Source organism: Haliotis asinina, chromosome 3 (genome assembly GCF_037392515.1).
Source record: "Haliotis asinina isolate JCU_RB_2024 chromosome 3, JCU_Hal_asi_v2, whole genome shotgun sequence".
Lineage (NCBI taxonomy): Eukaryota > Metazoa > Mollusca > Gastropoda > Lepetellida > Haliotidae > Haliotis > Haliotis asinina.
Window position 1 is genome coordinate 45,748,585 of NC_090282.1, and position 26,458 is coordinate 45,775,042.

General features: G+C 41.9%; 2 protein-coding genes across 2 annotated transcripts; both read left to right on the top strand.

Moving 5' to 3' along the window:
* The first annotated feature begins 597 nt into the window (after positions 1-597).
* On the top strand, positions 598-14,283 carry LOC137278115 (MAM and LDL-receptor class A domain-containing protein 1-like). Its single transcript, XM_067810239.1, has 13 exons — positions 598-737; positions 1,236-1,382; positions 2,484-2,740; positions 4,464-4,545; positions 4,918-5,007; positions 5,115-5,255; positions 5,566-5,822; positions 7,701-7,779; positions 8,178-8,237; positions 10,565-10,705; positions 11,558-11,814; positions 12,131-12,199; positions 14,148-14,283. The coding sequence occupies exons 1-13, from the start codon at positions 683-685 to the stop codon at positions 14,178-14,180; spliced, it is 1,668 nt and encodes a 555-aa protein (XP_067666340.1). The 5' UTR covers positions 598-682; the 3' UTR covers positions 14,181-14,283.
* Positions 14,284-25,394: 11,111 nt separating this feature from the next.
* On the top strand, positions 25,395-25,874 carry LOC137278905 (spore coat protein SP65-like). The gene has a single exon (XM_067811405.1). The coding sequence runs from the start codon at positions 25,395-25,397 to the stop codon at positions 25,872-25,874; it is 480 nt and encodes a 159-aa protein (XP_067667506.1).
* The last annotated feature ends 584 nt before the right edge of the window (positions 25,875-26,458 follow it).

Consider the following 26,458-nt stretch of genomic DNA (forward strand, 5'->3'; position numbering starts at 1 on the left):
CATGACACCTCGCGTGCATACTTCAGACAGTCATGTCTGTAGATTCCTTGCATGGCACTTAAGTAGCATACTTTGGTCGTGTTGTGCCCTCCAAAATACCCCACGCGGGGTGATTATATTTCTCTACATAGATATTACTGATAATGCAATTGTGGAACACGCGTGACACCCAGGTTCAACAGCAACCGGAAAACGGAAGAACCTCACTCGTGACAAACAGCCAGGGATTCATTTCAAGAAGAGAAATTGAATTTGCCAAATTCTTCCTTTGTTTTCCTTCCAACGTGAGAAGTCGTTGTCGGCTGTGTATGGTTGCAGATGGCAAAGAAGTAAATGAAATACTTCAAACTGGTTGACCTTGATCCTTAATGTGATATTCATCTTAAACATGGTTTACATTTGTCAGATTGATGTAAACATATCGCAATAAAACATTCTGACCACATGCAAGCAACTTAACATCCCTTTCATATCACAATACTGGCGACCTATCAATGTCAATACACGGGCCTAGTCAATGTTTAACAAACGGGACAACAGTGATTTGTATCAGGACTACAGTTTATCTGGTAAACTTTGATCGGCAGTAGCTATCTTGTCTACTCCAGACTGAATACTACTTGTACACAGTTAGTGTCTGATCCTTGCATATATTATATCTACTTGAGGTATTCTGTCAAGGATGATGACTTTGTACGGTGTCACAGTTTCCTTGTTCCTAATATGGTTCATAGTAGGTAGGTAGCCTTCTTGGTAACCTCACCTGTTATAGGGATAATGAGGTAGGCTTCTCGATTATCAGTTAAACTCTTTTGCTTCACCTCTTTATTCAACTCGAATTAATCAAGAGGCACAAGCGTAGTTTCCACCTAGAAATGGTTCCAGATGCATGCGTATAGGCCGAAGACAGGACATGCGATGGTTAGCGGATGTGACTCGATCTATTGCCTGTCATCGTATGTCTTTGCTCGTGTTTTCAATCGTTGGTCCCGAATGGCCCCCATTACACATAGACATACTTTGGTACTTATTAGTTCAAATCAAAATATACTTTGCAAAGGTTCTTTGATAGAATTTTGATATATAGATAAATATGAATACATTTACCCAACTCTCATGCGTCTTACTGTATCATTACTCTGCACCTTGACATAAACAGTTAACGTTTCTCAGTTGTCTTTGTTCAACATTGGAGGATGTAGTGACACTGCTAGACTGTTATGCTGATTTTGTAGATCATGAAGTCACAGCTCTGTCTTGCAACTTTGATCACGGTTACTGTGGCTGGAAGCAGAGCTGGAGCGACCAATTTGATTGGAGGATTGGGAAAGGAGCCACCTCAGACGTCACTTCCGGTCCAAAACAAGACCACACATCTGGCAGTAAGCGATTTGGGCCTCAGACTTGACCTTATATGTGACAGCCCAGTTTCATTTAAGTTCTTATTGTAACGCTGGCGTTGTTTCTGCTTTGCAAAGATATAAAGCAGTTACTTGAACGGGATCTCCTCACTGACCCGGCACCTAGTGTCTTGTAATTTAGCATCAAGCCGGGTGCATAAATGTCAACTGTGAAATATACAGAAACAATTGCAGATCTGTTTATCAGTTTGAGATGGCTATACCTACCACGGACTACGGACAGTCGGACTTGAATCAGTTGCACACACTGTAACCGCCGTCGGGAATACCATTTGTTAACCATTCTCAGTTTGTAGGATTCCAAAATATCAAGCCTTCGGACTTTCAATTTCGTGATCTCGCAAGAGCCGTTCTGATTGGTCGGATAAAAGGTGTGACGAGTATCGGATGTACATAGCGATGTAACGATCTGATGTTCTCTGGACTCTAATGGGTTTCGTTAAACAAGATAATGGCATTATCAAGACGATAGTGTAGTATTTACAAGACAATGGTGGTATGGAATATTCCAGACAATGGTATAGTATGTGCAAGACTATGGCATGATATGTTTAAGACAATAGTATAGTAGGTTGAAGATAATGGCATGGTAGGTTCAAGACAATGGTACGGTAGGTTCAAGACAATGGTATGGTAGGTTCAAGACAATGGTACGGTAGGTTCAAGACAATGGTATGGTAGGTTCAGGTCAATGGTACACATTTCTACATATTTTTCTTTCTAAATAATTACCTGTGTGCCTCTTTGTCTGCCTTCCATTTTTATTGTAACTACATAATCCAGTAATATATGTTGATAGCTTGTCGTTCATGTTTTGCTGCTGAGTGAAGTGCGCATCAACTGCAATGCTGTGATGAAGCAATTCAACACCATCTCAGCGGATCGTTGTTCAGTGCTACCCTCCTTAAATGTGCCTGATGCTATAATTGATAAGGAAACTTTTCCCCAGCACTTTCTGATTGCACAATATCCATTTGTACGGAAGTAATGATGTGGTACAGTTAACTGGATCCACTAACTCATACTTATTTCCCTTTGTCATGTATATATCCCCGTCCACAGGAGGGCAGTACGTGTATATCAGAGGCGAGGACGCCCGTGACGCCAGCGCACGTGCCACTCTCGTCAGCCCCTTCCTAAGAGTAACGTCTGTTATAACACTCACGTTTTGGTACCACATGAACGGTAACGGAATAGGAACGTTGTCAGTGTCGATGCTGCCTGCAAGCGGCGGACGGTCTCTTCTGTGGCGGTTGACAGGTCGTCAAGGTAACGAATGGAAGCAGGCCCAAGTCAAACTGCCCCCTGGCCTGTATCAGGTAGGCGTGAGAAGATACCTAATCCTAGATTACCATGATAATGACCATTGTATTGTGGGCCAGGCAGCCAGTGTTTGTGTGCCCACCAGTATGAAAAAACCGTCCATAATCCGCATCAAGGTGTCCTTCCTTCCCTCTTGAGGCCGACATGCTGTCAAGTTACTGGAATCTCGTCAAATCAGTGTTCATTAGCATATATTCTCGAAATAAGTCGAGGAATATTCATAATTATCACATGGTTGGGGAGATACGAATTGGTATCGAGTGAGGGAAAGGACAAATGAGTACAATGAAGGACTAGTTTAACCTGACACTCAACAGAATGACACATTTGTAGTCACTGTATGAACGTTTGAGGGACGTTTGTAGCACTTTGTCCCACCATTTGTCAAACAGTCGGTCATAGCGTGTGACATAGTTGGAAGGAGTACGTCTTGTCCACTCCCACTGTTGCCCTTTACATGACAAAGAGCCTCTGATGTAGGCGTGCACGTCTCCCGATAATATCTAAGACGTGCCCAATTGAGGGAATTTCAGGATTCATGACTGGCAATTGTATTCTGGTGATGTTTTACTGTCGGAGTTTGCCTGTTCATATCATACTGGCAGACTAGCTGTGCAGCAGTACGGTGCACGATTAATGGCACCACTTCCGTGCCTCGGTAACACCGTCAGAGGACTTCTATGGACAATATGCAATGGAGATCTGGTATTCATCCTGATTCTTCCCCATATCATTACAGAACCATCTTCAAGTCTGTTCTATTATCGTACGTTGACGTTTGCGTAATTTCCGCTAGACACGACGGCAAGAGTGACTTATACATGTCGACTGTAAATCATATCTCATCCGACACAATTAACTGTTGTAATGTTTCCAATGATCTAAACAACATTGAATAGAATGTGCCAATTTGTTCACGTGGTATAACAAGCGGAGATAACGGTCAAAAACTTGACCCTCGGTGGCCTGGCGCCAGTGAACAGCTCAGTGATTAGTGTTGATTGCTAAGCGTACTTTCTGATGACCATCTCCTGAACTCCATGGACTAGGTTCCTGATCATTAACCAGTTGCAAAGTAGGCGAATCAAAAGACACTGAACAAAATGGCTCTCTCTCTGTGTTCTACCACTGGCAATAAATATTGTATCGAAGAGTTACCTATTATTGTCGATAAAAGTCTAAGTGACTTGGGTTTTACGCCGTTTTCAACATTTTCAACAACAGACGGGGATACCAGACATGGGCTTAACACGTTCTATTCAAGTGGGGAATCGAACACGGGTCTTCGTTGTGACGAGTGAACGCTTTAACCACTAGACTACCCCACCGCCCCGCAAATGAAGACAATCAACAATACTAAATCTTTCACTAAAACGTGAAAAATCAGGAATGATCCCCTACCAAAATAGATATGGAATCGTATGATCCATAGGGTATGTTTCAGACGTGTGAGGGGATTGTGGTGCTTAAAACAGGTTATTTTGTATGTGTCCCGGATTTGTATATGTCCTACTTAATGATGGTTTATATGCAGCATATAAAATATTCCGACCGGATGAAACTATACGCCAAGGGACAAGTGATATGATAATGTCACTACCATTATAATCGTTGACTGCTGAAGTGTAACATACAACTATTTCGCAATACTTAGTGAGGCAATCTAAAACTACTGACATCAGCATTCAATTTGAAATGTGATGCATTTGTTATTTTCAGGTAGAGTTGGAAGCAACAGCGCGACTCCACATTGGCAGCGACATCGCCGTTGACGACATCCACGTCACACATGAACCTCCAGGCGAGTGACTGAGCTCTTCATGGGTTTATATCAGGATGTGCCTCCTCTGTACAACAAGCATATTTCAATGATTGGCATCAGTTATCGATCTCATGTATTTCCTTAATGGGGAAGTCAGTTTGTCGGAAATCATGTATACACGTTCAATTGGTCGCCATGGACTTAGATAAAGAAGAATGCTTAGATCAGATCTATACTTCACTGGGCGATATTAGTGTATAGATAATTCTACAGTATTTACTGCTGGGCGCTTCGTGAAATGGCACCCTTGAGTTAACGCTTACACTGAGAGGTTGCAGTTCTACTTGTGAAAAACCCACACCTGGCTCTTCGAAGAAAGAATTGATGTATAAATGCATTCATGAATTTCAGAAGTGACAGGTATCACAAGGCCTACCACTACTACATCAACAACTACCACGACCACAACACCTACCACCACACCTTCAACAACACCAAGACGTAAGTTGGGCATACAAGGTTTTGTCATACTGAAAACATTACTTTGAAAGCACAGACAGACAAACATACTTCACATATAATCTGACAAAACGGTTCGTTTTCTGTAGCCAAAATAAGCCTCTCCTGCTCATTCGAGAAGGACACGTGTGCTTGGACTCAAGACAACCAGGACAATTATGATTGGAGGAGAATTAAGGGTTTGTCTGACGACCGTTCATCCGGGCCTTTAGGTGACCACACCACCGGAAGTGAGTATTAAATGGACCAGATAGTATATCCGTACTGATAACCTAGCGACATACCTTGCTGTGGAGAACATTGTGTATAAATGCTAGGGCAATTCTTTGGGTTCACTGAAACAGAAACCGTAAGTTAGCATATGTAATATGTGCAATTAAATAACTTTTTTTCGCATAAATGGTTTTATCATTAGCACCAATGATTTGTTTAACCATCCATCATAAATACTGGAATATTCAACCCCGAAGAAACAATTATCTTATCACAGACACCTTGGTCAGTGTATTTCACAGACCTTCCCATTCCATATATATGCAGATGGCTACTATGTGTACATGCGTGGAGCAGACTCCAGACACCCAGGGGAGTATACTCGCCTGACCACGCCCTTCATAGAGGCCTACAGCCCCTCCAACATGACCTTTTGGTATCACATGAACGGCGCAGGCATTGGCACTCTCAAGGTTTTACGAGTTGGGATGGATCAGCTCTCGTCAGAGCTGTTCTCGGTCAGTGGCAGACAGGGACCCAACTGGCACCAGGGTCACGTCAGTATTCATCCGGGCAGGTTTAGGGTGAGTGCGTATTATCTTTGTGAGAACATACTTGTCATATGATCAACGCATTTATTTACATTTTTAAAACGAATTTTAATAATTCTCTATAATACGATCTTTCTATAACCCAAGAATGGCCTTGTCAGGTGTATGTTTTTGGTGCTTTTAAAGGTGTGGCCCTACACCTCGAACCATTTTCTTCCAAATCATTGTTTAGATGTCGAAGGGCCAAAAAAAAAACGAAACCGAAAATTTAGGAGGATTGGTATTTCTCTGTGACACTGACTTGGTATGTTGGTAAAGGGAACACCCCAGTGCAATGTTGCACCGCAGTTTAACGTACCAAGGAACACCACATGCCGCTTGTGATTACGGCATCAACAAAACACAGTCGTTCCAGGCCGTCCCCGAAGTGGCCGTCAATCGGTAACCATGTCACGCAACGATAGTTGGATTCAAAAACCCATCTGCGCCAAAGATTGCTTCTACAGAGTATTCGGACACTTGACGATATTTCCATAGACTTATATGTTAATTTTGTGTAGCATAAATAATTTTCGTGAATTTAATTTTCGTAAGATCCAAGTCAGATTTAACACATTTCTGAGGAATCAGCTTACCTACAGTCACATATAGTTTTCCGTTGCGTTTTTATCGAATGGCAATAATTTAATCAACGTATGTGTTGTGCCGTGAACTCTTTCAACATGGCGACCTATGGGATTGTGCATTGTTGAGCCATACGTTAGTTGATAAATGTGATGTCATTATGTAAGTAATGGTCGGAAAACAACTGAAATTGTGTGCACAGAGCGGAGATGATTTCAAATTTGTCTGTTAATTTTTACAGAGATCCATCGTAAACCCAATTCATGAAAATAATTTATGCCACATTCTAGGTCAATGGAAATAACTTCAAGTGTCTGCTGTTATACACTGACAACCGAGCACTCCCTGGTGGCAACAGGATATCGTCAACGACCATTCAGTGACGCTGTGTGGCTGCGCACGTGATACGTGCCCGACAACATATTTTGACGTCACGTCACCCACATCTACGACTGTATTTGTGCAGACAACATCTACGGCGGAGAGCACGCGAGCGAAGACATGTTCTTTTCACTGACGTGTCCAGAATCCTCCGGCGCTACTCTGATGGCCGAAACCATGTTTACCCGCGACGTGGTGACCTTTATGTTAGGAACTGTGTTCTTGAGGTCGACCGTTTTGCTGGCAGTGGAGTGATGTTTTAGGGGTGGGGTGCTGGACGTACACCTTTGCTTGCCATCAGTGAAAGTTTAACAGGTCTCAGGTACAGAGACGAAATTGTTAATCCAGTCGTCATACCGTTTCTCCAGCAGAATGATCCTCCAGCTGGTCATCGCCAGGATGGTTTAGCAGTTCTTGGCGCAGAACAATGTTAACGTCCTTTCCCAGCCCGCTAAATCACCAGATATGTCTTTGACGAAGTGAAGATGAGATTGAGAATCCGCAAGTCATGCTTCAGGAACACCGACAGGTGCCTGCACAGATATGGAATGGCATTCCACGCATGATTTGCTCTATGAGGCCCAGCTGTCAAGAATGCGTCGATGCTCATGGTGGACATACATGTTACTGACTGCATGAATTTCATTTTGACCATTCTCTCACTGTCACCTCATTAGCTTTAGTCCACCAGAAAAGTTTGAAATGTGCCATATGCTAACCTATTGTGGAACGATTTTCTTCCAGTGATAAAAACGCCTCATCCTAAAGATAGAACTTTATAGGTATATTTTTCATGATGCACAGTGTGGTGTATTTGTAATTCATGTGTTTGTATGAAACAATGTCTTCTCGATGGCAAGTATTTTACTATTATGTTAACGTGGTTTTGTATGTTTCTGGTGCAAGGTCGTGATTGAGGCAACAGCCAAGCTCCACTACGGTAGTGACATTGCAATCGACGACATCGTAGCCTCTGTGTTTGAAGGTAAGAAGCAACACACGTACACAATTGTTTTACTATAACTGGTTTACATTGCTATGTTCTATCACGTAACAAACACGCATAATGATTAATGCACTTGTATGATCCAGTTTCCAACCCAAAAGGAATAAAGGAGAGTGTGTATTGTAAAAAATGCGTGATAGGACAATATCGACTAATTACGCTGAATAAAATTAATTTAAATATACTCTTTAACAAATGTTCATTTAAATATCATTGATCTCAAGGAGACGAATAGGAAAAAAACGGTTAGGTTATTGCACCAAATAATTACAGGCATCCCCTCTTTTGTACACCGGTTGGCAAGTGTTAGATGTTTAATTCCTCCGCTGTCCGAAAACATAAGAAGTACTTTCTAACATTTTGTTCGGTTGTTACAGTCTTTCCCATCACAACGTCACCGGCGCCGACAACAACAACTCCAACATTACCTACAACAGGTATCTTGAAAATACTATTTACTAACCTATCCACACTTCATGCATGAAACGTCTCCCTATAGAGATCACGACAGGAGTTAAGCGCTATCCCCTAAAATTGTCATTCTGCCTCGAAAGAAATGTCTCAGGGAGAGCGGTTTCCTGAAGCACACATTTTAATTCACTCTGAGTAAAAAACAAAACGGAGGATTGAGCTCAAACTTGACAGTTATGGTTAACACATTTTCGGGAATCAGATTTAGAGGTCACACAATATCACCCAAAATGGTATCATTGAGATAGCCTTAAGTGAGTATTGTGTGTGGCCTTCATGGGCATTTATGAAAGTGTTGCATAAACTGTACATGCAATGAATTAGCCGGTTAATGAGGGCCATTGGCTCTTGGATTCATACGCCGCCGCAGTTGTCGGCCTTGGTTGGTGATCATTCAATCTTCTTTGAATCTCGTCTCAAATGTGTTCCATCAGATATATCCTGAGAGCAAGTTATTGTAGGGTTTGGATGCCTTGTTGGATAAGAAGTCGAATGATGCTCTGACAGTGACGACACGAGCCTTATCTTGTAAGCCTTATCGAGCCTTGATTTCTGTAATCGCAGAAATGTGGTACAACGTGGGGGTCTTATGACTTGGTCAATATAGCGAGCAGCGGTCACGTCATTTGCTCAGCCTGGACCACAATGCGGTGTAAACTAAATGGAGTGCAATCGTAAGACCGATTGCACTCCACACCATTTTGTTTTGACCAGGAGTATCTCATTGGAAAACAGTTCTCATGCCTTCACCATACCCTCACTCTGCCATCGACTGTCGAAACACAATATCGGCTTTCATAAGGCACATTTCTCCATTGTCGATAATGCCCATTTCGATGCTTCGTTGCCCACTGAAGTCGATTTGGGCGATGGTGAGAGGTGAGGACAGGACTACGATATGGTCTGTGACAGCAGAGGCTTCTTACGCGGAAAGGTCGACGCAATCTCTCGTCACTGATGGGTCTGTTGTGAGTCTCAATGGTCTGCCGCGCTGTTTCCGCCGTTCTAGCCAAGCGATCTTGCAGATGGTTGCACACAACCTCACCAGTCCTGACGTCTTGATGTTACTGAAAGTTACTGAGATTGTCCTAACATGACCATTGAAATGATCGGCAGTGTGGCAATCATCCGATGACGTGGTTCCTTTGATCTCTCGTAACTTGTGCCATGGCGTCAAAACAAACATGATTTCGGGCGAGTTTGGAACTCGCATTCTTTGCTAGGTTTGTCACAATATGCACGTGCGTTTTCATTTTCACGAATGTCATACGGAACCTTTCACCACGTCTGCCTTTTAAGGTGCGTTTGGTCGATATGCTTTTTCATCAGAAAACAAGCTGATGTTCGTAATTACAAAACGATATAATCATGATACAAACACCATTTTGTAAGAACAAACTTTTGCATGGTTTTGAAATGCGACGTTTCTTTTCTGGTTCAATATATATGAAACCTTTCCTAAAATAAGGTTAATGTAGTTACATAATGCAGATATTGAAGCTTGTGGTTTATTTCACCACACTTCCTCTTTCCCTTTCCACACTGAAATTGTACTAAATTCAAACATGATTTCTTCCGTGACAAATTCTGTACAGTTTGTGAACTTTGGGAACTGGTGGTTGTGCTTGTTGGATTGCTCGTACCAGATGTTTCATACCTGTTTGTGCTACCTGCCGAACAAGGAAGTGACGTCATGCACTATGCGACAGACCACTAAATCAAAGCCCGTACATCATATGGGTGATCGTTGTCCTGCATGAAAAGTGGTGGAAATGCCGAGGTTTGGTTGTCTCTGTCTTACATTTTGCCGATGCAAGTTCCTGTAAAAGCGATGCAGGAACACCTCACCAAGCATATGCATTAAGCCTGCTTTCAGACGATGGTCTGTGTAGAGTGGAGTTTTGAACACACAATCTGGTGACCGGTACGAGGAACGTACCACGTCAACCAGGGGCTCCTTTCACAAAGCACTTAGGTGATCGTAAGTCACTAAGGTAATAAATGGGAGTTAAGGTTAACCTAAGGAAAGGTTGCTTTGTGAACGACTCTGACCAATTATCACCTCTTCCGACGAACAGCTGAACATGGTAGCTGAGGGCATGTGCTAAACAGGAATTCCACCGGGATATATTTCACTACATAGTTGAAAGACGTGCTGTGTAACGTATACTACATGTAAAATATATTGATGAACGCATGTTCCACTTTTTGAGTTTTTATCTCACTACTGTTTTCATTTTGTTTTCGGGTGAATCAGCCTGAGAAGGTGTGACAGACTTAGTGTATGTTCCAGCACCCAAGCCCATCACGTGCACGTTTGAGACGGATATGTGCGGATGGTCCCAATACAAGGAAGACAACCTGGATTGGACGCGATGGACCGGTGCGACGCCAGACTTTGTCTCCGGACCAACGGCTGATCATACCACTGCACGTGTGTATACTACTTTAGCAGTTATTACATGACAATTTTCATCCCATACCCCATATCAGCATATGGTAAGAAGTCCTCAAGGCTGAAATTTGTGTCGAGATTTAAAATGAGGTATCATGTGAACATTACCATGTGATGATGTGTTTAATGAAATATTGTACCTTTTTGATCATGTACTATAATATCAATACAGCCTCACCTTGTTTGGGAGAAGCACGGGATAGTCAGGGGGTAGTCAGCCGAACATCTGCGCATACCAAGCACTATTTAAGTCCAATTTGATTCCACCCATGCCTGATACTGATTGCTCATGGCCATATCATCCTGGTGGAGTGTGTAATACGGGTGTGCTTATTAGATCCACTGTGAATTGACGGCTCAAACACACATGCGAGAAAGGCCGATATATCAACACTGAAACCATCTGCCCTGGTGAAATTCTGCAAACAGACACTGCTAGTAAACCAGAAAACAAGCTCTGTGTGTATATATATCTGGATTTGGGGAGATATCCCCCTCACAGATACGTTCAAAAAAGATAAAATGAAACATTGCTTGCAGCACCGACGTAACAGAACGCACTATGTCTTATATTATCTTACTAGACTAAATCTACTCAGCCACGCATCGTATTACTGGACCAGAGTTTGTCGAAAATGGCGACGAGCGGAATCAGGCTGTCAGGCAAACTGACTGTTGCATCTAGGTTGCGCAGATGGAAGCTCATGACGTAAATCACTTGATTTTCTGGTCTAGACGTTCACCGCCTTTATGTAGCAGGGAAAGCACTGGCCCTTAATAACAAATAGACACACTGGACTGTTGATGAGATGATGACTCTTCACATTGCAGATGGCTACTTCATGTTTCTTGATGGTCGCCTCGTCGAGAACAGTACTTGGACTGCTGTTCTCGTGACACATGACCTCGATATCAAAACAACTTCATCCTTGACCTTTTGGTATTACATGAATGGCGCCAACATTGGATCCCTATGTGTCCAGAAACTGGCAGCAGATGGCACTGTGACCACACTGTGGAGACTAGCCGGAAGACAGGGACCAGAGTGGTTAGAAGGACAAGTAGCACTGCCCCTGGGAACATACAGAGTAAGTCATCTGAATAGCAGCATACACACACATAGTGCATGGGATGTTCCAATCCAGTTATGAAAATATCATACACTGCCTTTTCTCACCAGAATATATATAAGATGACACATCTGAGTGACATGTCAAGATTGTAGGAAAAGACACAGCTCGAGTAATCAGACAAACGAGTGGTGTCTGGAAGGTTTCAATCCAGCTTGCTGTAACTACCATTTCCTGTATGCTTCCCGACCGTCATTTTACAGAAACCGAGGATCATGAACCCTTGTCGATATTAATGAACATTTGAAACACGCGATCCTCTATCACATTCTAGCTGACAATAGCGGCAACGGCTCTTCATCACTACGGGAGCGACCTCGCCATTGATGACGTCAAACTAAAGGTATGTCGTTTCTAATCGTGTTCTTCAGTTGGAACATTATACAAGTCAACAGAATACGAGTCTGTTAGTGACGAGTCTGTTAGTTACTGCATAGCATTTTCCCAAACAATTTCGAGTAGCTAGACAGTGTGCTATCATGTGTCCACAGAAATAATCATAGGTGTGGGAGCTGGCAAAACTCTGTATTCAATGGCGAGGCACACTGGACCAACTGGTACTTGTATTGTGATGTGATTAACTATGTCACCACTTCCTACTGCTGAACCGTCTACGTTTTTTGTGTGTCACATATTATCGGTCAAAAGAAATCTCGACAGGGTCGGTGAGGTATAGCTTGTGCCAACTGACCCACCGGGTCATGCATGTGTAGAGTAGCCCAGGTGAAGCTGAACGACATACCAGTCACTGCATGTTAGTTTTATACCAATCGAAATCTCAAAGTGATGGCGTTTCTGGACATTTGCTGAATTGTAAAACCAACAGACACAGGTATGGTGCTGACAAACCAGGAAACATAATCGGAGCGAATCGGGATTCGAACCCTCAATCGTTGGTTTCAGACAGAACTTTGCACAGCGAATTCCTGCGCATTAGATGACTTGGCCTACATGACCCAATCTGAGGACACAACGGGAATAGGCTTCCTTTGAACTTCAGTGACCGAGCATCCAATCCCAAGATGACACAAAACTCAATTCCTTGTTGTAGTGTGTGATGACAACATTCCATCGCGGGATAGTGACGGAATATAGACTCAAACTGGCATTTCTCCACTGTGCCGTGTGTAACAAAGGTCACAGAACTTTCAAAACATCATGAAATAACGATAGTGTGATGAATTCCAGTGTTTTCATCCCTGTTTGAAACATGCCAACTGATGCAAGCAGAGCATCCTCTCTACCTCTGTATCTTCAGGGCACGTTTCTCGGCGGTAAACCTGCTCGATCCATTACCGTTTCGCAATCTCAAATTACCCGCCCTTGATTATTGTTTGCTTATTGTACTGGCTGCGCAACTAAGTCTAATGTACAAATCAAAATGTTTTAGAAAAATACTCACACATAAACCCTAAAGTTTGAAAGGAATGGTAAATCTCCATGACCCATATTAAACCTGAGTGGTGGTTATGGGTAATATAGATTTACCTCCCCTACCCATGTCCCATGGTTAGTTTCTAAAATAGAAATGAAACCCCAAACCCCAAAATGAAACAAGTGAGATGAAACCGTTTACCGCAAAAAGCCAAAATATCTAACGTAAATGTGAGTCCAGTATTGTTGTAAAACAGTCACTTGGAATGCCACTAGAAATACTGACCATTAATTCAAATTCTACATACTGTTTTTACCGCACTAAAGCTGGTAAATGGCTTGATCCCAGATATAACAATGTTCCCTCTAAGTGTTTCACTAAACACTAATAATGACAACCGACTAACGGCCCTAAATTGCACAGACAAGGGACTTGTAACCCCGAATCAGGCCCCTCAGTTGAGTCTGATGCAATCCATTTATTTATTTATCTTCTACGTACAGCAGCGATTCGGATCATCAGCAAGTAATCCACCACAGACATTTACTCGCTGGAACTTGTGTGAAGAAAACGTATCCTGGTGCTTCTGGCAATGAAATCCAGAAATGCCCACTATTTCTGCCCTCCTTTCACAGTTATTTTCGACATTTCCCAAGCTTGATACGAAGCGGTGTCACTGTCCTTACTGACTAAGACTAATTAATATGTACTAGTAGTATCCTGTGTGGTCCAAGGGACATAATTGTACTTCCAATAGCCCCTATTATGACACCGAGGTCAGACAGGCATGACGCTGGCTTGTCGAGAAATGTCAATACTGTTGGTTATATAGGCGGTTGTACACCCAGCTATAACTTACTAACTCAGTTATAGAGTGGTACTCATTGTGGTACTTACACTTGTCTTCATATTTCAGACAGATGACAAGCCGAACCTGGTTGTTGGGTGAGAAATTTCAGAGAACACTGAAACTGGACGTGTTGTAATGCTGTGCTATGATTGTGTTTTGATTATATGTTTTGTTATTTAGAAATAAAATATAAATCTATATATACCTACGTTTTGTTTGGTTTCCAGCAGGACAGTCTTATATGTTGAATTGTATGTAGTATCCACATGTTGGAATCTCTGTAAAGCTACATGATCTAGGCTTCCAGGGGACAATGTGGATGTCACTTACTGTAGTGAAATGTCACATTGTGTTCATAGTGAACAAGGTGCTCTCTCAGTGACTATTCTACGAAGACGGGTGATTTCCTTGATATCCGAGGGTTTGGGATGGATTGATAATTTATCTCTCACCATTGTTCAAAGCTATGTAAAATGACTTTTTAAAGTGATTCCCCATTAGATGATGTTACAATAATTACCGTAGAGTATTTTGGATCTGATTTGTCTTTTACACCTTTTAGTACAGAGATTGCCATTCCAAGTTAATAGTTCTTTGGAAGATACCCGCTTTGAAAATAATATTAGATAGAATGACAATTTCTTTAGAAGGCTGCAGATTTCAAACAACAAGTTTACATTGCATTGCATACGTTATCTGGACCTAGGCTTTTATTTTGTCACCCCCCGTGGTTGTATTGTGATTTCTCCAGTATTGCGCGATAGTTTTCTACATCTGTTTCATTTTCATCTGTATCAGTTTGATCATCTTTATTGTCCTTGGTTGCCGTGAGACTTTGCTTATGTGACGTTTGGAATGATCATTAAGAATTTCAGGGTAGTATGGCTTGAGAAGGGTCGGCATTGTAGGCGCCCTAGAGTTTGTATATGCCATAAGTAGTAAGTTCCGTTTGATCGCAGTAACGGAGATGACTCTATTATGCATTTTGACGATTTTTCCTGACAGTTTTATGAAAGTATTAATATATTTTTCACATACATTTGCTAATTCATTTCCCCCTTCATTTACAAACGGCCTGCATGATATTTTAGCCATCCTATGTAAACGCCTGAACTCAGTGGTATATTCAACATATGCTGCAGAATTACGTTTTCAAGCTTCAACCATCAGCAGACCAAAATTGTCCGGCACCTCTCATTTCGTAATGAATATTATGCAAACCATTTTCCTTCCAGTAGGGATTTACATATGTGAATTGATGGAAAAAATGGAATGGTACTTTCATCAGATATAACCACTGCATCAGTGATTATCAGAGTTATACTATTTCACTCTCTTTCTGAGAAATATCATCTGGTACAATGGCTTGGGAGCGAATACCGTGTTTGTCCTAGCTGGGATATATATTGGGCACTGTGTTTTCTGTATTGTCATGTAACTGCTGTGTAAGTATTTGGTGACATGGTCATATGTAGGACACGTTGTAGTTGAGTTTCCGGCATCAGCATAAGAGGATTTCAAAGGATATTCCTTCTAGTTTTTTTCATTGTTGCCTAGAGATTAGAATTAATAGATAAGTTTAATCGCAAACGTTCATGTTCAAACTCATTTATTTTTTTATTTTTTTTTGTTTTGTACGGACGGAGTTCCAGATTGTGAAGCTTTTCTTTCGCCCTTACCTCCGCTCGTCTGTTTTCCGAGCCCACAAAGTTGTTCTTTGGGAGTGTTAATTTTCAATCTCTGTGCTTCCCTTCAGACGTTCGCTGTGCCTTGATTTAATGTAGCTGTTTTTCTATGATTCAGACTCCATTGGACATAATGTCAGTGTCTTAGAGATGCATTGCCTTAGCTACGTTATGTGTCTAAGGACTAAATGTTGAGTGTCTGAATCTTTTACTGCATCTTCTGTATTTTGCCACCATCTCATGTTAGTTTCACTGGTGCTAATGTCTTATTTGCCGTGTCGTGGAGTTGTCACTTGTGCTTGTTTCGCTGAACACTTCAGTCTGTAGAACATGTACAGGAATTCCCCCATCAATGAAGTGAAACAGGTAGTATACGTCTTTTTCGGGATAGTCTATGTTTTGCTTTATTTAATCATCACTGACTGGCATACAGGAAGCGAGTGAGAATAGCCCTTTGCATAGTCGTGTAGGCGTTCTCGTATATAGTGGTGATATATTTTGCACTCTCACTGTAAATAGTCGAGAGTTCTTGTTGAAAGGTGTGCTGGTCGAAGTGGCCAAACTTCATTTTAATTTTGATATATGTTCTCATTCACCTCATCAGAGGGCTGGCTAGTGTAGGCTCCATTGCTTCCTGCCTTTGTTAACTTCAGAACCCACCCTGGCCATACTAATTGGTTGCGAACGACCGAACTTGGATGCTGATTGGGCTAGGATCAAACATGTTGCCACGTGTGTTCACACGTTAATCGTTAATAACACGTTTTTTGTTAATAATTACCCTTAGAAAGACACTCTTGTACACCTTGTGAGGAATAAGCACATCGTTTATAATCCTTTCTCAGTTATGTCTTCGTATGTCCGCGCCGTACGCTATTATACTGTGACAAACTTACTTTACTTTTCAGACTACTATATTCTATTTAACTCACATATACCACGGAAACAAAGGCAAACGTTAATGTGACATATAAACAACATGTATGTTTATCTTACCTCACACATAAATGTCTGATTGGCTGAGCGCGCATCTATTATTTTATTGCGCCCAGTGTACAAGCGAGGTGTATTGCAGTACACCCCGCTGCCAATACCAACTCATTCGGTTGTTATCTGGAATAACATTGCATCACGCATGATGCACGGAAACAGGGAGACATCTCTAAATCTGCTTTTCATCTGTCGTCCGCCATATCTAGCGATGACTACGAAAAGATTTGCCTCGCATTCCAATGAATAATTTTTTACAAAACGTTCAAATGTAGTCCCTGTGAATATTAAGAAGGGGAATTACATAGCGGCGACTTTGCTCAGACAATACCTACGGGAAAAACAGCAAGATACAAGATTCCAATCATTTAATTTAGACAGGTCATTTATAAAATGATTTATTTATTTATTGATACAATTTATAAAATGATCACCAGCTTAAATAAGCGCACAGATCTAAAAATACTGGTAATCATTTTATAAACAACAAGCATGGCGGTGCCTTGGGAGTAAGTCTTAACAGGTGAAACTTAATGTCAGCCTTTGGATAGTGGTAATTAGTTGATAGCTAAGGGCGTAGTGCTTTGTTTGTAACCTGTGCTATGAAATGTTGTTTAGGAAGGGACGATTTTAATGGAAATAATTTCGTAAGGTCTATCCTTGTATAACACAGGCGTAGCATCGGAGAATTCTTTTATAGCCAATGATCACAATCCACATGACCACGTTCATCAACTGGTGTTATTAAGCGAACTTCCCGTCGCTGGCCTTCCTACCTGAGTGGACGTTGTCCAGTCACATGCTTATTAAGCCACACTTTTCTGCTGGAGAATAGATTCCCCTTGCACGGGTGCCCTTGTTAAATTTCGTTATTCCCCAAGAACTACATGCGCAATATAGCCTGCTGTTTACGTCATGTCACTGAAAGTAGTGTTTTCATTCCACGATCGATCGCATAGTGGAGCCCTGCCTTCGTCAGATGTCGTCTGCTTCCTTTGACAGTTTTCTTTGGGGGCTCTCGAAGCAGACGACAATATTTGGTTGGACGAGATGGACAAATTGAGACGTATTCTGGCAACCAGTGAAGACATGTGATAGTTTGGGAATTTATTAAATTGTTGGAACAGAAATACTGGCTTACGAGAACGACCAGGGGCAAGGTAAGTGTGTCATCGTTTTATCGTTATTCGATATTGAGAGGTACAATTCATACAATCGATATTGTTCTCGCATAATAACCCAGTCAGTATACACATCATGAAAAATTAAAATGTGGTACCTGTTGTACCACTGACATAGGGCATTGCTCCCAAATGGCGATCCGCAGCCATAAATCGAAATGCTAATTTCTTGCGCTCGACTCTGGATATATAAAATGTCATGGTTTCCTTTCAGCCAGAAAGATAAATACGTGAATATAGACATCTGTGGTTATGTGTAATTGGATATATCAGCTTAAACAAATACTGGACATGTAGAATGAAATGGAAAGGCGATAAAAATCATCCCCGTCCTTCATCATCATCTCATAATCAGTAGAACTATCAATCGACAGCGTCACGCGCTTCGCCAGGTTTGCCCTCTGACATAGAGGTTAGCGACAGTTACATTACAACGATATATTCCTAAAATCGGTGAATCAACATGAGGAAATGCATCAGTCTGTCAGTGAAAATATCATTGACAGTATTTCTGCACAGAATGTATCATCACCAAACATACCCTCACTGAATACATGGATGGGTGGCTGTCAGTTCACAACGTGACACAACTCATTCTAGAAAGGCTAATGGCCAAATCGTTAAAAAAGCAAAACTATAGAGACTCTCTTCTCTTCATCATACTGGAGAGTTCGGGGAAAGGCACGTGACTGTCACAGTGCCACTCCGTATAGTGGACAGGAGGTAGGTGTGTGACTGTCACAGTGCCACTCCGCATAGTGGACAGGAGGTAGGTGTGTGACTGTCACAGTGCCACTCCGTATAGTGGACAGGAGGAAGGCTCGTGACTGTGACAATGCCACTCCGTATAGTGGACAGGAGGAAGGTGTGTGACTGTCACAATGTCACTCCGTATAGTGGACAGGAGGTAGGTGTGTGACTGTCACATTGTCACTCCGTATAGTGGACAGGAAGTAGGTGTGCGACTGTCACAATGTCACTCCGTATAGTGGACAGGAGGTAGGTGTGTGACTGTCATAATGTCACTCCGTATAGTGGACAGGAGGTAGGTGTGTGACTGTGACAATGTCACTCCGTATAGTGGACAGGAGGTAGGTGTGTGACTGTCACAATGTCACTCCGTATAGTGGACAGGAGGAAGGTGTGTGACTGTCATAATGTCACTCCGTATAGTGGACAGGAGGAAGGCGCGTGACTGTCACAATGTCACTCCGTATAGTGGACAGGATGAAGGTGTGTGACTGTGACAATGTCACTCCGTATAGTGGACAAGAGGTAGGTGTGTGACTGTGACAATGTTACTCCGTATAGTGGACAGGAGGTAGGTGTGTGACTGTCACAATGTCACTCCGTATAGTGGACAGGAGGAAGGTGTGTGACTGTCATAATGTCACTCCGTATAGTGGACAGGAGGAAGGCGCGTGACTGTCACAATGTCACTCCGTATAGTGGACAGGAGGAAGGTGTGTGACTGTCACAATGTCACTCCGTATAGTGGACAAGAGGTAGGTGTCTGACTGTCACAATGTCATTCCATATAGTGGACAGCGGGGGAGGTGTGTGACTGTGACAATGTCACACCGTATAGTGGACAGGATGAAGGTGTGTGACTGTCACGATGTCACTCCGTATAGTGGACAGGAGGAAGGTGTGTGACTGTCACAATGTCACTCCGTATAGTGGACAGGAGGAAGGCGCGTGACTGTCACAGTGTCACTCCGTATAGTGGACAGGAGGTAGGTGTGTGACTGTCACAATGTCACTCCGTATAGTGGACAGGAGGTAGGTGTGTGACTGTCACAATGTCACTCCGTATAGTGGACAGGAGGAAGGTGTGTGACTGTCACAATGTCACTCCGTATAGTGGACAGGAGGTAGGTGTGTGAAAAGTCGATATGAAGCTATTTTTTCAACAGTGAGTAACTGAATGTTGCTGAACACCGCACTTACAGATTTGCAATTATCGTGGCGAGAATTGAGAACAAAGGTACATGGACGTATATTTCACAAAGAAACAATCCTAATTTTGAGCAGACAAATGTACATAGACAGATTCTCCACAAAGAAACAGTCCTAATTTTGAGCAGACAGATGTACATAGGCACTTTCGTAACCAGTAGTCTCATCAGACATAAAACGTGCATGGTAATATTTTTCAAAATGACACATATCTCATATTACGAGTACATACACTCACAATCACTCACTAATTTGGGTATGAAGTCTTTGTGAAGGCTATGTCTCGGGACACATTTCATACTAAACAATCAAAACAATGTAGCTATAACACACTCCAGTGGGGACAGGCATACACACGAGCAAATTCATCATAATGACACTCGAGAGATTTTACAAAGATAAATACATGGGCAAACCCGATACAGTGAATTTCTCACAATTGGAAAAGCACACCGATATTTGCAAATTTATCGATTCTTTTCCAATAAGATCCTACATGTTGGAACCTTGAAAACACACCTGCTATCTTTCAGGGGAAGCATTAAACATGACTGTAATCATCATATTTCCATATCATCTCACAGACACACGACACTGATATTATCACACATCGTTAGGCCATGCATATGTGATATCATTTAGATGTTACTTTACAAGACAGTATCCAACGAGAATGAGAAGTGTTCGAACTGTTTCACAATGTCGTACTTCAGACCACCATGGTTAGATTATAGATCATTATGAGCGTACATGACGGTTCCATTTCGTCCTCTTGAAATATTTACCACTTAAGACAGATAAATTAGCTCATTACCAGAACAAAGGCCGAAACTTCTTATGGCTGGCTTCTACCGGTAGTTAATGCATGTGTCAATGAAAGGGTCTGATCTCGCAATCACATTACCGCAAAGTCTGATTCATAGCTACCTCGACGGGCATCGAAATTTCAGGTAATTACTCCACAATCCGTTGTTAAACACGACTTTGTTCAGTAGATTAAAGCTGTATCGATTTCAAATGCGCCAGCTTCTGTAGCAAAGGAAGAGGGACACTTGCTGATTTGTGGGCTGGATTGTAAAGAACAGTACCTGAATTAGGCCCACCGACTTAAGCATATATAACACAGCTACATGAATAATACAGTATAACACTAGGATGAAACTAGTGAGTGAGATTGGTTTTACGCTGCACTCATGGCACTATATGCCGGCGGTCTGTAAATAATCGAGTCTGGATCAAACAATCCAGTGATCAACAGCATGAACATTGATCTGCGTAACCGGGAACCGATGACATGTTTCAACGAATTCAGTGAGCCTGCACACCCGATCTCGTTAAGGCCTAAGACGACAGGCAAAGTCGCCTTTTGTCGCGAGCATGGGTTGCTGAAGAACTAGTCTAGTCCGGATCTTCACGGGCCTGGATACAAATAAACGGCATGGGCAAACATGCATGATTAAATCTTGTCAGATATGGTCATATGGAACGAACTTGCAAGGATAATTCCTGCCTTCACCTCAAAGATTTTATATATGTTCGTCATCGATGTTACCAGATGATTGTAGAGTGTTATTTTCGGTATATACACTTCGAAGAGGCGTGGGTGGGTGTGGGTATGGTCGTGGTTCGGTCACTGTGTAATTACTCTTACAAGCGTAGGTTAGTTGATAACAGTTACAGATAAACAAATTGTGAGGTAAGTTATCCACCAACTTAAAAACGATGGTCTTATTTGTGGATTGGAAGGTCAGACTTGCTACAGTGGTAATGTACTATTCTCACATGCCTTGCTAATAACCATTTAATACGTTAATAATATTATTCAAACAATTACAGCCTGTTTAAAGGTACTTGGAAAGGATCTCTCATCAACAGAATGATCATGTCAAAAGAATCGATTGTGAATAAGGAATGTATAACACATTCGGTAATAATCATAAAAGTTGTATAAAAGTAATAAGTCCACCTTAATGTGGGCAAAGAAATTGATGTGCAGTACTTGGTTAGGACAAACCGGATATTAATGACTCACATTTGTCGGTAATTCTCAGAACACGCTCTTTAAGGCAGCGAATAGCAAAAGTAGCTCCTAAGGAAAATGTCGTCACGCAGAGACGTGCATGGATTGCGGCATGTCGTGCCTGTATCTCTCAATACGGCAGCAGCTGAATCTCCTTGTAATTGATGCTGTTATTGACCTCGGTGAACAGTTTACGGTAATGTTTCCATAACAGTTTTATTTTGTCCTTGCCATTTTGTTCACAGGATTCAAGGCAGGAACTAGTGTCAGTGAGAGCCAGTTATCGTCAGGTTTATAGCACACTGGGCAGTGTTGTTAGAGATATAACTGATTAACTTACTGAGCTTTCTGAGTTTCCTATCACATGAGAACTAGTAGCTATGAATGTCTCTTGATCTCTTGGTGAAAGGACGGAACTGGGTTCAGGAAGTGCTGACTCTGATGGTTATGTCATTATTTCACCGTGTGTTCATGGACATTTCGTTACCAAGATAATTTAATGCGAGAGCCAAAGTCTCTTTTTCATTAAAACAATTTACATTTTTCCTCGGGTGTACTTACAGGGACGTTAAGGTGAAATTAACGTCATGTCCGTCTTATTACTGATGGTGTTCCCTGGTATGAATGTTTGAGTCTGTATACTTCGTTTCTCGGAAATATATATAAAATAATCTGTGCATTGCTGGAAAGGTGATTTTGTCAAGCACAGTGACTGTTGGGTACCGTTTTCGTAGCCACTGGCACAGTTTTGAATCAGCGGAAGTATGAGACATGTACCATATGTACTTTAGAAAATATGCTCCTACAGTAGACACAGATTCGCACAAGAACGCACACTGATCAATGTCAGTCGGTCCTGATTTTCAGCAGATTGTCTCTCAAATGAATCCAACACAGTCGCGCAAGAATCATCAGAAGCACACAGTTTTAGAACACAACAAAAGAGAATAATGCACATCCACGCTACTTTCACATGACATGAGTATGACATTAGTGACAGTTTTTCGGTATTGCCATTACAATTGTCTACAAATGCCATTCAAAATAGTATGGCATGATGCATCAAAGGGAAAATAGCGGTCTGTATTCACTCTCTCGGGGTAGACCCAATTTAGGTCAGAATTACCATGGCCGTCACTAATATGGAGCCGTTGAAATGTACTGGGGGCTGATGGTGAAAGGGCCAAGGGAATCTTGCATTAGGCGCAGGTCTTGCAATGAGACGACAGCCAAGTCTACCTCAGAGAAGACCCTCCAAATGGTTATAATTAAACACCGCATCGCTTCGGAGATCGCCTAAAGTGTTTAATATCGCCATACAGATTTCATTACCTGTCTGTTGCTATTTGTAGTCTGCAAATGTCAAAGAATCACTCAGCACAGCAGCACATTGACGTAGCGTCCGTATAGGTCTCATGTCTTAATGATTATTGGCCTACTATTTCCAACATGGATCATATTTCTATATTGGGTGTTCTTTTTGGCATTGCACTGTCTCACAAATCCTGCCATACATCTAGTGGTTTCAGGGGAGGTAATTATATAAGCTGAGGAGGTTTACCATAGCTTTCTCAGATTCATTGTGTTCAAAACCACATGATCCTACTTCACCAGGTACAAAGAAAGGATGAAGAGAGTCACCAAAGCCATACACAATCATGACTTCTCCACATGGCGTTTCACATGCTTACCACCAGCACAGCTGTGTCTGTCTATTACGATGCAAGATGTAATGGCATCTTGTGCCGACCTAAATTGCATATGCGGGTGAATTGATCTCTGGGTGTGAAAACCCATTGGCAGTATGTTACAGGAGATTCCTGGTCTAACTTGCAGTAAACCTGGCCACGGATCGCACAACTGCAAACCAAAATAGTAACACCTTCAATTAACATAAAGGGGGGTATTGAAATGCAAATATACTTCCCAGTAACCATCCAATACCTTTGCTCAAACTTAATGATAGATATTTACAAAGATTATGTCATAATTCAGTTTGATCTCAGACACCTAATGCTATGGTGTGTGGTAAATGAGTCCATTTCCTTATTCTTCTAAATGCAGCTGTTCGTTGTCTTATCAACTGGATTAAAATAACAACAACGCATAAAGATCGCATAACACAGAGAGCATATGAAATGTTACTTAATCTCAGTAACTTTACCATGAGACACGGGCTTAAAAATTCGCTCTTTGTTCATTTCGTGTACATCTGGATGTTAGCTGCCAAAAACATTTGGAAACGCGTGTGCGTTTTAACAGAATCGTTAGAACGCATTTAGTGAATGTTTTAAACATTACAGTTCGCATTTTATTCTTTTCGTGTGGATCTGACTGTTAGCTGCCCCAAACAGCTGGAAATCGTGTACGTTTTATCAACGTCCTTAAAACGCGTTTAGTAGATGCTTCAAACAAAACTGGTGATCTGATCTTAATTTTTTTAGAGAATTAAAAAGCTTATTAAACCCTGAAAAATATCTGAAATTGTAGATTATCAAGTGCGCAATTACTTAGCACAGTTTAGAGCTGAGTATGAAATTAAATGAAGTTCAGTTAAATGAAGGACCATGGTGTGATATTAACAGAAATGTGAGCACATGCTCTGTCTGTTGCAAAGGTCAGAAAAACGAATACCATTTTGCTTTTATTTGTCCTAGATGTAATGATTTATATGGTCAATATTTACCAAGTGACGTCAAAACGAATACGCCTAACTTTAATAATTTAACAAACTACTTATGACTAATAACGTATATAGACTGAAAACGCTCAGCCTGTACATATAATGCAATCACGAAGATTCAGTTTAGTACACGAATTATAATTCAACGTACATTGTCCTGATTTAGATCTATCTATAGAGATCGAGAGAGAGAGAGAGAGAGAGAGAGAGAAAGAGAGAGAGAGAGAGAAAGAGAGAGAGAGCAAGTGGTGTAAGGGCCAAGGGGTGGTTAGAGGTATCTACCGTTAGAATATTTACAATACTGTTGCATGATTGTCTCTCATTTACAAACACAGGGACTTCCTACTGGGACAAAGCCTCGTCTAGACTGTGATGGTCGAATATCCCCGGTGAGAGAGCTTTCAAATCTCCGCATATAATGATACAAATGTCATGTTACACCCTCATCTAACACACATAACATGGCTACAACCCCCATCTCACACAGTCACACACATGGCACGGGAACAAGCCCATCTCCCATAAAATGCATGGCTACAAGCCCATCTCACACTGATGGCATGGCTACAACCCCATCTCACACAGATGACATGGCTACAAGCCCATCTCACACAGATGTCATGCCACAACAGCATCTCACATAAATGTCATGCTACTACCTTATTTTACACCGATGACATGCTACATCAGCATCTCACAGAAATGTCATGCTACAACCGTATTTCACACCAATGGCATGCCACAATCCCACCTCACACAGATGGCATGGCTACAACCCCATCTCACACATATGACATGGCTACAACCCCATCTCACACAGCTGGCCTGGCTACAACCCCATCTCACACAGATGGCCTGGCCACAACCCCACCTCACACAGATGGCATGACTACAACCCCATCTCACACAGATGGCCTGGCTACAACCCCATCTTACACAGATGGCCTGGCTACAACCCCACCTCACACAGATGGCCTGGCCACAACCCCACCTCACACAGATGGCATGACTACAACCCCATCTCACACAGATGGCCTGGCTACAACCCCATCTCACACAGATGGCCTGGCTACAACCCCATCTCACACAGATGGCATGACTACAACCCCATCTCACACAGATGGCCTGGCTACAACCCCATCTTACACAGATGGCCTGGCTACAACCCCATCTCACACAGATGGTATGGTTACACTCCACCTCAACAGATGCCATGGAGTAACCACATCTCACATCGATGTCACGCTACAAGCCCATCTCACTAAGATGGCATGACTATAGCCTCATAGTCTGTGAAACACATTATGTGGCAAATCTGAATTACCATAGTTTGGGGTCTGAAGAAGGTCTGTGAACTCCTTTTCATTACTTTTTATGATTATAATTTTGGAACACTTTCTTCTGCAAAATGTGTTCATTTCAGAGACTAGACGATAGCCAGCACTAAATACAACACCAGAGTAACGCAGCATGGTGATTATGCTCAGTGTGTTAGAATTACTTTTGACATATCAGGGACTGTTGCACTCCCCAGTAATCAACTAGGACAGAGGAAGTTCCTACTGCTGAAACTGCAGTTGATGATGACGCATACAGAACCAGTAGTCTGCTGGCTGGCAGGCATGTTCGGCCGTCTGGCCGCCAATGTGCGCCAATCCATGTTAGGTCCCAGATTTGTAATACACATTATTATGAATACACTCTTCTCGGCCTTTATGAGCATACGAAAAGGTATTTTGAATGTATTGATTGTGTAATCGAAAATGGTTGAAACATATGATCTTAAACCGTTACGCAACCCTACAACAGTTTTTAAAAAATATGTGTTTCCTCGAACACTGAGAAATAAATATATTTGC